Source organism: Grus americana, chromosome 1 (assembly GCF_028858705.1).
Source record: "Grus americana isolate bGruAme1 chromosome 1, bGruAme1.mat, whole genome shotgun sequence".
NCBI classification, from domain to species: Eukaryota; Metazoa; Chordata; class Aves; order Gruiformes; family Gruidae; genus Grus; species Grus americana.
The window spans coordinates 126,156,110-126,172,618 of NC_072852.1; the positions used below are offsets into that span (position 1 = coordinate 126,156,110).

Sequence of the window (16,509 nt, forward strand, 5' to 3'; positions counted from 1 at the left end):
AGAGTATTTTTCAGACTTCAGGTTTAAAGGTTTTGGCAGGGAAGAAGGCTTTTTGCTTTGCATAGTAAGTGCATCCTAAAATTCCAACCTTAAAAAACGGCGGTGATAGAAATAAATAGAAATACAAGATGAGGCATATGATAACATCAGTGCATGAAGAGTATATGAAATGAATCTTAAGAATTGCAAGGATAAGCATTATCTAAGAAACTATGGAGAGTGACAAGGTAACCTCAAGTCAGTGCCCAGTGATGTACTCTCTCCAAAGGTTAGAGAAGGAGCTGTGCTAGAACTGCTGGGAGCAGGGTGCGATGCTTGGCTGGGCACAGGGCGGAAATGGTCAGTAACTCCTCCTGCCTTTGTGCTCCGTGGAGTCAATGGATTTGCCACTTGTGGAGCTCCCCTTCTGTCTTTTCAATGGAATCTCCTACCTGTTTCTAAGTTAATAAAACAGAAGAGAAATGAAGAAAACTTGAAGGTTAGCTAGTGAGATGTAATGCAAGATGAATTTAATATGTATATAGGTAAAAATGTGGTAAGGCTTGTCTGTTCTAATATATCTTGACAGGTTTCTCCTTTCTGTTGTATCAAACAAAACAAAAAATCATATTCCTTATAATACAAAGCCCGTGGAACACATTCCTGCAGGACTATAGGCATTGAATTTAATTAGGGATGAGCTGTAGTCAGTAATAAGTCTGTGAAGCTTTCAGTAACTAAGTCACCTTTCTTTAAATGTTTATCCTTTGGGAAAGGGCTGCATTCCTTCTCTGCTTTTAGTCCATGAGCCAAGGCTTGCCATCTTTTCCACTACTCAGATTCTCTCTTTTTCTCCCCCTGCCCTGCCATATAATGCTTTAGGGTATGGAGAAGGAGAGGTTCCTCTTCCTAAAGCAGACATTAGAAGTCTATTCAGGGATACAGCTCCTTCAGGTTTCCTTGCAACCAGGGAGATGGAGCCTTGTTGAAAATGTGTTCTTCTGAAATGTCTGCCATAGAGTCATCAAATGATACAGGTTGAATGCTCTTCACACTTAACTACTGTCAAGGCCCTGGGGTACCACCAGCCCCTGCCTGGCCCCTCAGGGGTCCCCCACTCTGCCCACAGCCCAGGACCCCATGTCACTTCCACAGGACCATCAGCCCCTGCCCCAGCAATGTCGCAGCAGGGCTCGCCTCAGCCCTGCCCTGCCTGGCCATGGGACCTGCTAAGCCAGGCCCACCCAGAGGCCCTCATCCCAGCCTTGGCCTGTCCTGGTCCCCAGGGAGGTGCCCAATGGCCATGGCTGGGGCTGCCCTGGTGCCCGCAGCTGCTCTGCTCCTGGCTGGTGGGATGGGCACTGGCTGGCCTCTGCTCTGCAGCTGTGTTATATTGCCTTTGGCTCCTGGCTCCCTGGCCTGGAGAGAGCAGATGGCCCTTGCTGTCCCCTGGCAACAATCTTTGCCTTTAGTTTCCCTTTCAAGTTTGGAACGATTAGTTTCACTGACTTTTCTGGAATTTTTTTCTCTTACTGAATTGAGGATTCTTACATAAAAGACACAGAGCATCTCATTATCGCATAGTTCCTTGTGGGCTGAAGGAGCCAGAGAAAATACTGCTGGGTTTATCTCTGAGAATTCTTTAATTTCTCATCTCAGTAGAACATGGTAGGAAACTTCTGACAAGCTTGTAGACTGGATGGGAAAGAAAGATTATTCCTGCATTGGAAATGCTGTGTTGGTTTGACTCCTTGCATTTCTGAATTTAGAATGCAGTTTATTCTAGATTTTTCTGTTTTGAAATTCAGAATTGTTTTTACCCATCTGTGACAACAAAAGAGCATCTTATTTTCCAAGTTCTCTTTTACGTCAAATATAGGTTCATTCTTGGTAGTAAAAGATGGGCACCCTGTTTTGATGACTTGTTAGGAAATTGTGTTGGGTTTGTGTGGCAAGGTTTTGGTAGCGGGGGGGGGCTACAGGGGTGGCTTCTGTGAGAAGCTGCTAGAAGCTCCCCCTGTGTCTGACAGAACCAATGCCAGCCGGTGCCAAGATGGGCCCGCTGCTGGCCAAGGCCAAGCCAATCAGCGCCTCTGTGATAACATATTTAAGAAGAAGAAAACACTTAGAGGGAGAGAGCTTTTGCAGCCGGAGAGAGGAGTGAGAAGATGTAAGAAACTCTGCAGACACCCAGGTCAGTGCAGATGGAGGGGCAGGAGGTGCTCCAGGCGCCAGAGCAGAGATCCCCCTGCAGCCCGTGGTGAAGACCATGGTGAAGCAGGCTGTCCCCCTGCAGCCCATGGAGGAAGGATGAGGGGGTGTAGAGATTCCGCCTGCAGCCCGTGGAGGACCCCACGCCAGAGCAGGTGGAGGCACCTGAAGGAGGCTGTGGCCCGTGGGAAGCCCACGCTGGAGCAAGTTCCTGGCCAGACCGGTGGACCCGTGAAGAGGGGAGCCCACGCCAGGGCAGGTTTGCTGGCAGGACTTGTGACCTCGTGGGGGACCCCACGCTGGAGCAGTTGACTCCTGAAGGTCTGCACCCCATGAGAGGGACTCCATGCTGGAGCAGGGGAACGATGAGAGGAGTCCTCCCCCTGAGGATGAAGAAGCAGCAGAAACACCGTGAGATGAACTGACCGTAACCCCCATTCCCCGTCCCCCTGTGCCGCTGAGGGGGGGAAGGTTGAAGCCGGGAGTGAAGTTGAGCCTGGGAAGATGGGAGGGGTGGGGGGAAGTGTTTTAAGAGTTGATTTTATTTTTCTCATTCCTCTACTCTGTTTTGCCTAGTAATAAATTAGATGAATTCCCCCTCTAAGTTCAGTCTGTTTTGCTCGTGACAACAATTAGTGAGTGATCTCTCCCTGTCCTTATCTCGACCTACAAGCGTTTCGTTATGCCTTTTCTCCCCTGTTTAGTGAATGAGGGGAGTGATAGAGCGGCTCTGGTGGGCACCTGGCCTCCAGCCAGGGTCAACCCACCACAGAAATGAAGAAAAAATAGTAAGCTTTTTTTCATTTACTTCTTGGTGATGTTCCCTCGAATTTTTTGAAAAATAAAATTGTATCTTGTGTAGGGCTAGAACGCCATAGGGTAGTGGAAGTGAGCATTACTTCAAATGCTTGGTGTTATTGCATTTATTTAGAGCACATTCATTAAGAAAATTATCTTATAGTTCTGTCTTTTTTTCCAGCCTCTTTCTTAGTTATACAGAACATAACTTCAAAAGAAGAGCTTTCTTAGGTTGCCTTTACAGTTTTTACACAGATTCAAAGGGAGACTGTGCATGGGGGGGGGGAAGAAAAAAAAAAAGATTTTGAAGTAGGCAGAAATCATATGTGGTAAAGGAAGTCTCTTGTGCTGAAAATAGCTTGAGGCTGGGAAAATACTCAACTGTATGTGTACTTACCATATAACTGTTTTCATTTAGGCATCAGCTTGTAGTGTTGTCCTTTTGGCCCATGGTCTGAGCCCGTAGGCTGCTCTTAGGTTTTTATTTTGTATAAAGGTTTTTCTATGTGGAATGTTTTTTCAAGCTACTGAGTTTTTTACATTGTATGAGAAGAAGGTGGCTCCACTAGAGTTGAAAATGTTTGCCTTTTATATCCTTTATCCTCACAAAATTATTATGTCAAAATGCAGCTTTTGCTAGCTGAAGAAAACCTTTCCGTTGCTGATCCATCAGTCATCAAGTAGAAACTTTTTGGGGGTGAAGCTATTTGTACTTGTGCTTGGATTGATGCATTGTTTTGCTTTCTTAGAGCTCTTGCCTTAAGAATTAAATCTCAGCTGCATTTTTATGGTCCTGTGTTTTAGGCAATAGATTTCAGACAATATTGCATTTTAATAACATCAAAAGAGGAAGAAAACTCAATAAGCAAATCCTAATAAAAAAGAATTCATAAACTGTTAATGACAGTCAGGTTTATTTCTGTATGTAAAGAATAAAATCGAGAAGACTTTAAAATAATGACAGAGAGGTGTCTAACATTAATCAATAAATCCCCAAGCCACTAATTTCCAGAAGCTGGCAAATTATGTCAATGGAAAGACCACTTTATATTTGCCCAATTTCTTAGAGTCTTTACTCAAGCAACTGCTTTGTTGGCAGAGGAAGAATAGTGGGATACCCAGTCTCTGATACTCTAAGGAGATCCGTAAGTGTTTAGATCTTGTGGATCCTTGTTCAATGTCATCGCAGCTGCTTTTGTATTCTGACAAGGGATGCTCATGAAACTGCTTTTTCCCATACCTGCAGGAGAAACTAACTAGAGGAACAAGGGCCTTTCAGCAAGATTTGAAGATAGACTCGCTGTTGTGTTCTGTGTGGAATGCATATTTACTTTTTTACAGAGTGTTGTATTGCACCTGGAGTTTTTAGTAAATAGGAAGTTGAATTGGCTGGTTTGTAGAAGTGCTGGAAAACTTTAACTTGGAAATAAAAATTAACTCAGATAATTGATAGTAGATATGCCTATACATCTCTCTTACTGTACTAAAGACAGTCCAGAAGAGGGGAAAAAAGTGTTATCCTTTTTCCAGCCCATGTGGCTAATAAATGTGATGTCTTTTGCCAAACTCTCTTCTTTAACATTTGGGAAGCAGAGTAACTGCAGTTATCCAAACGTTTCTGATAATGAGAGTGAAATTTTTACTTTCATTTCAGGGGTCCTAGTGGGAATCCACATGGGACTCATTCTTCCCATGGAGTTGCTTTATTGTGTAGACTATTCTAATTATCTCCCACATATTTTTTTATTGGTAGAATTTTCTGTTCTCAGAAATGGAAGGAAAAAAAAAAAGAATTTTCAAGTAATTATCAAAAACCATTTTTTATAGCCTTGGAGAAATATGAATGGAAGAGAGAAAAAACCATAACTTTAAATCCCACATTTATTGTTAAGCAATTTTAGGACATATGGAAATACTCTTAATTAAGTAATATTTTTTCAGATGTTTCAATAATCTTCAATTATCTTCTTAATACTGAAGAGGAAAATATAATCTCTACAAGAATTTTATTAGATTAAAAAATCGTCAAGTTTTCTTGTTATAATCTAAATGTGTACATTTTCCCCATTCGGTAAAACAGATGATTGGCTCACCTAGAAGCAGACATACACTAAGGTGAACCATTAATGCAAATAATATTTCTGCATAGACTCACATCAGAGAGTGGGTGACTGACTAAATAGCTGCTCTGTTTCCTTTGTCCTGCTGCTTTAGTAATAGTATCCCTTCCCTTGATTAATCTGCTGGAGAGCACTGAGGTTCTGGAATAAATAGTTCATTATGAAAATTGCCTCATAAGAATCAATTAAAAAAAAGGATTTAAGGAGCTTTTTTCCTCTAGTGTTCCACTTAAGCTATAAGCATCTTATAATCATGTTGAGGACAAGAATATAGTTGGTCATAAAAATAAAATAATGTGGGGGCTGAAAGTGTGGTCCTGTGAAAAACTGGTATAATGTAGTTCATAGAAGAAATATTAATGTATAGGAATATTTGTTATTCTCAGAGATCCCTGGAAATTTTAATAGTATTGGCAATAAGTATTAAAATGAGACTTTACTGACAAAGTAGCAAAAGAAAATTAAGTTGATACAACTTCATCTCATAGTTCACTATTCAGAGGTTTTGGTCCTAAAAAGTGGGAATAAAATTGACCCATGAACAAGATGTGTTATCTACAGTGATATTTTTTTAATAAAATAGCCAAGTTTTAAAAATATTTCACAAAAGCAGTTTTGCCAAAAAACTGGGCTCCTTATTAAATACATTTAATTAATGCCTCATTTTATTAGATGGACTGTATTTATTTATTTTTAATTTTTTATTAATCTGACCTCCTCGAAAGTGTCGCATTACCATTTTTCATTGCTTTCTTAACTTACCCAGAAAAGATAACCAAGGCTCCCGTTGGAGTATCATATTCTCTCTCCATACTGCCACAGCTGGAGCCACCTGGCCAATTTCACTTAAAGCTGCTGTACTCTCATGAGAGATCTCACAGTATCAGCATGCACTCTTCTACAGCCAGTCTTTGGTTCATATCTGATACGTTGCAAGCTTGCTGATTTTCAGGTTGCTACAAGACCTTCCTTGTAAAGCTGTGCTTGAGGCAAGTACCTACATGCAGAGAAGCTTTTTTATTTTGAAGTTGTACACTGCATTTACCAATAGATTACTAGTCTTGAATCAGCAAATATATTTGTACTTGCATTGCAAGAGAGATTTTTATACATATGGAAGTTATGTAACAGTCAATGGTATGACTATACCATTTGTTCATCTGGAGAGATCTGTGTGCTGCTGTCAACTCAGCTGTGACTTCCTGACACACAATGTGGGCTAACATTGTGAGTGGGAGGTTTTATTAGCTGCAGTAGTTTCTGGAGGATGGATGATGGTGAACATCGAGAACATTAATTTCACACAACTCTTGACTTCCCTTTTTGCCTACAAGCTACAGACATTTTTTCTAGGAACTTTTTCCATAGATATGCCTGCCGTGTATGCACTTATGAGATAAAGAGATTCAGGTCTCCTGTAGTGTACGTGTTTCTAAATAAAACTGGTGCAAATAAAACTGATGTTCTAAACAAAACTGGTCATGTATTGCTCTTCATTCCTCTTCCGGATAAAGAAAAAGGACATGTCATTTAAGATATATTTTTGCTTTATTTTGCCTTTTTTGTTTGTTTATTTGGACAGTGCAAAACTAATGTAGTCTTCAATATCTTAAGTATGCCTGTGCTACAAAAGAATGTTATATTATGAGACTTGTTTGTTCATGTCCTTAGAAATGAATGCAAAATTTTCAATAGTTGCTGACTAAAGAGAGCTCTTTTTCCTTATTGCCACTTTATCTGAATATGAAATATCTCCTAGTAGCTGTCAATTTCCTAGTAAGTTTTTCTTAAAAAGTAGTATAGCTGTTTTATAACACAAAGTTTAGGGATTTAAAAGTATCTCATACCTGTTTTCTTGCTCTCTTGCATGACCTTGCAGATATAAAAGACATTTGCTTTATGTTTATACAATGCTTCTAAGTATTCTACAGGTCAATATTAAAAATGAATTAAAATGTATTCAGTCTGTTCTTTGAGTGGTTTACAGCTGAAAATTCATGATATGATGAAACCATGTGAAGCAGGAAGCTTGATTCTAGAGTGTTGGGATGAGGTTACACGTAGTTACGTGCAACTTATCCAAGCTGCTTAGAGAGGGTGACAGTGACAATCAGCAATAGCACAATAGATCGGGTTTTTTTGCTTGAGAATTGGGCAAAATTTCTCATTTAAGGTGAGAGGGTTTAGAATGATAGTCACTTTCAAGACATTAGGCAAAGGAGAGCTTTTTTAATAATACCGCTGTATTGAATGACTCTGTTATGTACAGGATCCAAATAAAGTGTCTTGAATAAAAAGAGCACCTTTTAATGGGATGACATGTTAATGCAAGGGGTTTGCTGCTTAAATCTACTCCCAAGTGTGTATATTTTTCAGTGTGACTTTATATTTAATTCAGGACAGAGATTAACTGCAGTCGTAAAAGTTTATTTAGTATATTATAGACAACTTCGTTATAATAACATAAGTTACTAAGCATGAAATTTTAAAACGCTTAATTTAATTAGTTTGATTTAGGAAGTACAGATTCTTATTTGTTTAAATTTGTAGTCAGATCTTTCCTGCCTGTACTTATGTGGGAAGGCACTTCCATCATTAAGTCTCTTTACTATTTGATTAGGCTTTTGAAAAGTTCATGTATTTGATGGAGGAGTTTCTACCTCTCTCTTTTCAGTAACTTACCAGAATTGCTGAAGACTAAAGCTTTGACATGTTTTGCAGTTGCAATTTAAATTCATTTCTGTAAATCAAATATTTAAGATGCAGTAATACTTACTACCTTTTGTAAAGCAATTTGGCATCTGCAATAAAAATTACTATATAGTCATGATTTCCTGTTCCTGGTTGGATGGTAACAATAAACAGTTGCAAAACTGTATCTAGCAGTATTTGGGATGATATTTTACATAGTATACTGAAATATTTTAAAAGACTTTTTAAGAAAATAGAGACTTTTTTTTTTCCAGTCAGTGAATTTTACTTTATTTTTCTATTACTAGTTTATTATGAAATGAACATCTGGTTTTCCTGAACTATGGGGAAAAAAGGTGGGTTTAATTTTTAGCCTAGGTTTATTACCAGAGCATGTCAGTGGTCTTCAAGAATTAGGGTTTTTGTGCACTGACAAGAATCATATTCATCTTAGCTATAGGCCTAATCCAGTTATTAAAAGTTAGGTTGAAAATATTTGTATAATAGGAATTACCTTAAACTTTTTTGTTCTTCACCTTCATATCGCTAAACTATACAGGCAAAATTTTAACTGAATATCTGGTTATTGTTTCTTTCTTTCTTTTTTTTTTTTTTTTTTAATATTAGGCCACTGACATCTGTGATCCAAACCCAGTCATGATGCTTATTCTGTGTGTCTACCTATATGAAAGTCTCCCTCACTACTTACCCAAGAAGACTGTAGAATTTACAGGTGCTCTCCATGCAACTGTTGTTAAGCAGGTACTGATACCATTGAATTTAGGTTTGTAGCAGTACAAGGTTAAAACATTCTATGTATATATGTGTTAATATTACGTATGTACTACAACAAAGAGTGAATGGGTTTCATGTCGTTTGGCTACTATATAGAGAATATGGAAGAATGTGTCTTCTTTTTTTCTCTTCAGGTTTGGGATCCTGACTTCTGCAGCTGTTTTTTCCCTATGCCTGTGAGCACAGAAAAAAATCTACCAATCTGACAAATCTGAGATCAAAGATAGAGAGGAATAAGAGATTAAGAGGCATAGGAGTGCAGTGTACACTGCAAAAAGAGTAGTCAGAAAAATTGAGGTTGGACAGTCTGTGGGAAGTGTATGGACTTCCCACTTCCACTATGGACTAAAGTCTCTTTATGAAGAAAAATTATCATCTGCCTTGTTATTTGAAATACTTTCTTATTTTGTGATATCCTTAGTTGGTATTTTGGAACTTAGCTGCAGAACATACCTTTTATACTCTAAAAAATAAATAAAAATAGGCTGATTCTGTTGTTGTTGTTGTGATAGGTGCGTCTGAAAAACCCAAGCGTTAAAACTTTGGTGTACAATGCTACTCTTGTGGGAAGAGATGCTGATGATTTCTTGTTACCTAAAGGAAACACTGTCACCATTGCCCCTAAGTAAGTAATGATTTTTTAAAGTGTTATTAATAAGTCTTACAGTATGGAAATATAAATCTATTAATTAAATAATGGTAGAACACTAGAAATGTGTTCAGCTACAAACAGGGCAAAATTAGTCAGTATAAAGATCAGGTTTTCCTCCTTAACCTAGAATAAATCCAGAATAATTTATCAGTGGGACACTTGCAGTTTAGCTCAATAGAGCTTTGAGAGCAGAATATACATCTTCAGATTGTTAGAGGAGTCATCTATGTCCAATAAATATTTTTGTCTCAATGTATTGAAAGCTTTAATTTTCAGTTTGGATCTGCTGTTCTTAAATTTTTATTTTTTTGCCCAACTAAAATTGAAATATCTCCTTTGAACTTGATTCACGTTTTTTACATGAGTGCGTTGCAGCAGCATGAGCTGGTAAAATTTCTTTCTTGTAAGATTTCATTTTTTGTTTCTTATTTGTAAATGAAGCACGACTGGGAGTTTTAAGATAACATGACACAGATTTGATAGTAGTGTTAGACTGCTTCTTTTTGCCCCCATTGTCCTTCCCCACCAAGAGGGAAGCTCTTGCAGCTGCAATGTAGTTATTTCTCTATCTTACATTTCTGACAGTCATCTAAGGATCTTAGAGGGATTTAATTTTGGAAAAACATTAGGTTGTCAACATTTTTGGTAGCATAAATACTCATGATATGTTGCCATCTTTTTCTTTTTGTTCACTAAGTATATTTTGCTCTTTCTGTGCTATGTAGCTTTAGGACTAGATACAGGAATTTCACTAATCCTTGTTTAACTATCAAAGACAAGAGGGATGTAGCAGTGACTCTGGCTGTCAGTTAAGAGTTTAGGCTGTAAGTCTAGTTAAGATATACCTTTGCAGATAAAATGGATCAGAGATTGTAAAATGGAAAACAAAGGTCAACATTTGTATGAAAATAACCTGTGAAGAAGAAGAAATAATTCAAATATATATTGCCTAATTCAAGAACTCAACATAAACGCAGTGTTTTTTAAGGTTGATCAACATTTCTGTATTAAATGACATGCCTATTGTAAATATATGCAAAAGAGACAACAAGTAATGTTATGTTTTAGTGAGCTGTGAGGCTGATTTGATTCCATTTTCTTTGCAATTACTTCAAATAAGAATTAACATAAAAATGTAATCCTTGAAAATATCATGTGTTTCTCTGAAAGGTCAATCCTGTGGCTGTTTTTCACTTCACCTTTGAAAGAAATCTAAAAAACAAGACACAAGTTAATGTATACAACTTTGTCATTGAGCTACTTGGCATTTGTCCTGGTTTTAGCTGAGAGGGTTGGTTTTCTTCATAGTAGCTAGTGTGAGGATATGTTTTGGATTTGTGCTGGAAACAGTGTTGATAATATAGAGATGTTTTTGTTCTATGGACTTATTGTTGAGCAGTGTTTACACAGGGCCAAGGCCTTTTCTGCTTCTTGCACTGCCCTGCCAGTGGGATGGCTGGGGGTGCACAAGAAGTTGGGAGAAGACACAGACAGGACAGGTGACCCAAACTGACCAAAGGGATATTCCATACCATATGACGTCATGCTCAGTTTATAAGGAGCTTGGGGGGAAGAGAAGGGGGGGGCAGCGGCATTCAGAGTGATGGCGTTTGTCTTCCCAAGTAACCGTTACGCGTGACAGGGCCCTGCTTCCCTGGAGATGGCTGAACACCTGCCTGCCCATGGGAAGTGGTGAATGAATTCCTTGCTTTGCTTTGCTTGTGCGCACAGCTTTTGCTTTACCTATTAAACTGTCCTTATCTCAACCCACGAGTTTTCTCACTTTAACTTTTCCAATTCTCTCCCCCATCCCGATGGGGGGGGGGGAGCGAGTGAGCGGCTGCGTGGTGCTTAGCTGCCGGCTGGGGTAAAACCACGACAGCATTATATATAGCAACAAACATTTGAAAAAATGCATAGAAATAAAAGCTTGTGGAAATGCTAGTCATCCACTAGCAGAGTTTATTGTAATGTAAACTTACTTGTAATCTTGGTCACTAAATGAAAAAGAGGTTCTTTGTAATTAATAGCTTTCTTAATATTCTGATGGAAGTGTTTGAGAACTCCAACCATCAGTGGGATGGGTGGGAGTCTTGTAGGTGTTTTATATTTGATCATAATATCATAGGTGGGTTTGGAAGTGACAGTAACATGAATAATAAACTAATACCTCTGTTTAATTGATTATATGTAGGCTTATTTCTATTATTGCTGATTTATATTTGCTTCTTTAAGGTCAAGAAAAATGGTAGAGGATTTGTAGGACAGAATGTTCTGTTTTCTTTGGAAAGTGTGAAAGTCTTTAGAGAAACTCAGAAATGAGGTAGGCTTGTAACAGACTTAAAAGGAAAAAAGAAAAATATTTATGGCATAAATAAAAAGTGAACAATAATTTTCAGTGTATTTAGTAAGAAATTTGTTGGGAGCGTATTATTAAAACTTAATGGAGTTACTTTTTTGACAGGAATGTTAGCATCACTGACTGTAACCTGTTTAGGAATAGAAGATGTTAAAATAGCTAGAAAGAGGCACTTCACACTAAAGTTATTTGTTCCACTTTTAGAAGTAAATAATCCATAAATATGGGAATGAAGGCAGACGAATCAATGTGTTAAAAACCACTAAAATTTAGGAAAGTGTACTTGCTCTATCAGAGAACAGGAGTTCTACTTTAAAAACAGGCGTTACACTTTAAAAACCTGTCTGAGTATCTGTAATGGTTCAGACAACTTAAGGTCAGATATCCTTGTTCCCCTGAATTGAAACTGTGCCTTATGAATTTATGAATATTGTGTATAAGTATAGATATGTCTTCACCCCTAGTTCCTCTTTCACTGCGAGCTAACTTGATACTAGCCAGCTTTTTTCCTCCTGAAACAACAGATACTTTAGCTAAACTAATAAACAAGAAGCAGTCAAAACCAGCAGCTATTGCCTTGTGAAAGCCTGCTGCAGGGCTTCATTCAAGTTGTAAGGCTTGCTTTGCCAAATTTTCAGGGTAAAAGGTCAAGGGAAATACTAGCAGTTCAGAGAACATTCACTCATGAGAGTTCAGGCAATTACAGCTGAAAAGATGAACCATAGCCTTGATAGGGAGGCTAAAGAAACGGAAACTCGTCAGAATTCTGGAGAGCTGGAAGACTTTAAGACAGACATGTCATACCTAGAAACTTGTCTCTAATTATCTGTCAAATATATATGTTCCTATATTTAGAATTAACTATTGTTGGATTTAAGATAACTGTGGCTCATTATAATCACTAATGAGGAATAAGTGTGACTGACTAATCCTGTTTGACCTGCTGGGTGAGCACACTTGGTGTAGAGGATTCTGTAGATGAAGGCTGAGTCTGAAAGCACTGCGTTTACTTTCCAGGGAAGGTGAGCTGCAGGAAACTGATAAGCTAAACAGATCAAGAGAGAAAAATGAGCAGAAAGGCAGAGAGTAGTGAAGAGAAGTTACTTAAGTATATTAGGAAGCAGTGATGCAGCATTAGGTAGAGATGCCAACTATTTTAAACTAATAATGTTGAAGTGACAGAAATAGGTAATATAGGTCTGTCTGTATTTTCAAAGAAGCATGACAATGTATACTGTAGCCCACTACTAGCTGGAGAAATTACTAAATGGCTGTGGTGGGTTGAACTTGGCCAGCTGCCCACCCTGACATACTCTCACTCCCTCTCCTCAAGAGCATGGAGGAGAAAAAATTACTAAAAAGGTTTGTGGGCTGAGATAAAGATAGGGAGACTGCTTACCAGCAACCATCTGTGCTGGTTTTGGACCGAGTTGAGTTAATTTTCTTCATAGTAGCTAGTATGGGGCTATGTTTAGGATTTGTGCTGGCTTGTGAGACCGCACCTGGAGTACTGTGTTCAGCTCTGGGGCCTCAACATAAGAAGGACATGGAGCTGTTGGAGCGAGTCCAGAGGAGGGCCACAATGATGATCAGAGGGCTGGAGCACCTCTCCTGTGAGGACAGGCTGAGAGAGTTGGGGTTGCTCAGCCTGGAGAAGAGAAGGCTCTAGGGAGATCTAATTGCAGCCTTCCAGTATCTGAAGGGGCCTACAGGAAAGATGGTGAGGGACTGTTTATCAGGGAGTGTAGTGACAGGACAAGGGGTAATGGCTTTAAGATGAAGAACCGTGGATTTAGATTAGATATTAGGAAGAAATTCTTTACTGTGAGAGTGGTGAGGCACTGGAACAGGTTGCCCAGAGAAGCTGTGGAGGCCCCATCCCTGGAAGTGTTCAAGGCCAGGCTGGATGGGGCTTTGGGCAACGTGGTCTAGTGGAGGGTGTCCCTGCCCATGGCAGGGGGGTTGGAACTAGATGATCTTTGAGGTCCCTTCCAACCCAAACCATTCTATGATTCTATTCTATGATTCTATGGAACAGTGTTGATAACACAGGGATGTTTTTGTTATCCCTGAGCAGTGCTCACACAGAGCCAAGGCCTTTGCTGCCTCTCACCCCACCCCACCAGCAAGTAGGCTGTGGGTGCACAAGAAGTTGGGAGGTGACACAGCCGGGACAGACGACCCCAACTGAGCAACAGGATACTCCATACTGTATGATGTCATGCTCAGCATATAAAGCTGGAGGAAGAAGGAAGGGGGAGATATCTGGAGTGATGGCATTTGTTTTTCCAAGTAACCGCTAAACATGATGGAGCTCTGCTTTCCTGGGGATAGCTGAACACTTGCCTGCTGATGAGAAGTAGTGAACAAATTCCTTGTTTTGCTTTGCTTGTGCACATGTCTTTTGCTTTGCTTATTAAACTGTCTTTATCGCAAACCCACAAGTTTTCTCACAATTTTCTTCTCCCATCCTGCTGGGGAGGGAGTGAGTGAGCAGCTGTGTGATGCTTAGGTGCTGTCTGGGTTAAACCATGACAGTCCTTTTTGGTGTCCAATGTGAGGCTCGAAGGGTTTGAGGTAATAACAGATTGACCAGAGTGTATTAGAAGGGATTTATATCTGTTAACAGTTGTGGGTCATGATATTGATTCAGATATTAGTTTATCTGATCTGCAGCATGCTCGTTTTTTTGCTGTACATGTTAAAGATTGGTGTTGGCCTTTGCAGTTTGCTGTGCTCTGTAGTGATTAGTGATGTTTAGCCTGGGAGTTTTGTTATTAAAACACTGACCTTGAGGTTAATTTCGTATTTGGGCTCTGTACTGAAGCCATTACTGTACTTCGGGTAGCATCTCATGGAGATAATTAATGATTATACTTCTTCATCTGAGAGGCTTTTTTGTGGAGAAAATACAGAATGGCACCTTCTCTACCTTCTCCTGTGATGGTTTCTCCCTTGTTACAATAACTTCTCTCTTGAACATCCTTGGGTAGTTAAAATACTTCTATTGGTATTTCTTAGAAATATTGCTTTGGTTTTGTCTAAGGTTAACAAGCAATTTAGAAATATGACCCAGACTTTGCAAGAGTATTGTCAGGGGTAGCATGGCATGTGGGAGAATATGGGCAAGTATCTAGAGAACTTCTTTACCTCTAGTGGTCTGGAACTTCACTCCTGAACAACTATCAGACTCTGATGAAGCGATAGAATGTTTGAAAAAAAAAAAAAAAAAAAAAGCCAGGGCTATTCCAAAGAGGCACAACTTACTACACTGTGCTGGGCCCTGACCACTATATACAAAACACTGCTTGGTATTATTGAACACCCTCAGGCAGAAAAGAGGGAAAACAAACTAACAGACACTGTGTCTAAACCAGACACTATATCAGTTGCCTCTATAACTAAAAAGAAACAGTGGAAGCATAAGTCAGCTCATTTAATAAGAGATGAAGAAGCTTCTCCTAAGAGGGTGCAGAAGAAAGAAGAGGCAGTCTGTTTTGCAGCAGAGCAGTCATGAGAACAGGAAGTGGAAAAGACTGAAATCATAAATGAGACAGAAACCACCCGATCCCTATACCTAAGTGAGCTGCAAGACACGCAAAAAGATTTTAGCAGTTAACCAGGTGAGCTAATTCTCAGCTGGTTACTCTAATGCTGGGATATTGGGGCCAGTACTCAGGAATTGGAGGGTAATGAAGCCCGACAGCTAGGATCCCTTGCTAAGGATAAGGCCATTGACAAAGTGATTGGGGAAAAAGGCTGGAGTCCTCAGTCTTGGGCGGTCACTCCTGTCAAGTATGAAGGACAGGTATCCCTTCAAGGAAGAACTTGCAAATTCCCAAAGCAAATGGACCAACATTGAGGGAAGTATCCAGTATCTGAGGGAATTAGCTGTGTTGGAGGTGATCTATTACAAGCTGGATAATGACCAGGTATCCAAAGACCCAGATGAAATCTGATGCACATGGTCCACGTGGCAAAGTACAAAATGCACTGATGTCATACACCCACACCCTGGTGATAATGAGCTGGACAGACATGGAGGTAGCAACTATAGATGAACTGTCCAGACAGCTCCAACCAAGGCCTCAGCTATTAAGAGTCATCAACATACTGTGTGGTGCTTAGTTGCTGGCTGGGCTTAAACAATGACAACATCACAGGCAAAGCAGGCTTGACTTAGGGTTTAATTAATTTTCAGTTAAAATAGGCTTTTGTAGTAAGAAACAAAGCTAAAAATTAAAACATCACCTCATCTCTTCCCCACCCTCTTCTCCCAGACTCAACTTCACTCCTTTGCTCCTGAATCCTCTATGTTTTCCCCGTGCCACCCTGAACAGCGCAGGGGGTAATGAGGAGTAGGTGGCTGCAATCACTTCATAACAGTTCCTGTCTGCTTCTCCTTCCTCCTCATGCTTTTCTCCTGCTCCATGAATTCTTCCATGGACTGCAGTCCTTCAGGAAAATTTTGCTCCAGCATGGCCTATTCACAGATCACAATTCCTTCAGGAATTATCCAGCTGCTCTGGCATGGGGCCCTCCATGGTCTTCAGTGTGGATATCTGCTCAGGTGTGGTTCTCTCCACATGCTGCTGTGAAATATCTGCTCTGGCACCTAGAGCACTGCCTCTCCCTCTCTTTCTCTGACCTTGATGTTCCCACTGCTGTTTCTCACTTTTTCCTTGCTCCTCTGCCTTTTTGATATTTTTGTCTTAAATATGTTTTCGCAGAGGTGCTACAAAGTTGGCTGATGGACTCAGCTGTGTCCTGTGGTGGCTCCATTGTGGAGGCAGCTGGAACTATCTGTGTCCTGCACAGGGCAGCTCCTGGTCTTTTCTGACAGGGGCTGACCCTATAGCCCCCTGCTACCAAAATGTTGCCACCTACACCCAATATCTGCCAAG

General features: G+C 39.9%; 1 protein-coding gene across 1 annotated transcript in view; it reads left to right on the top strand.

The window, feature by feature from the left end:
* The window catches only part of CFAP47 (cilia and flagella associated protein 47), a 362,349-nt gene that overhangs the window by 115,289 nt on the left and 230,551 nt on the right, over positions 1-16,509 (top strand). Inside the window, 2 exon segments of the mRNA XM_054819861.1 lie at positions 8,427-8,561; positions 9,107-9,219. Coding sequence (XP_054675836.1) covers positions 8,427-8,561; positions 9,107-9,219 — 248 coding nt within the window.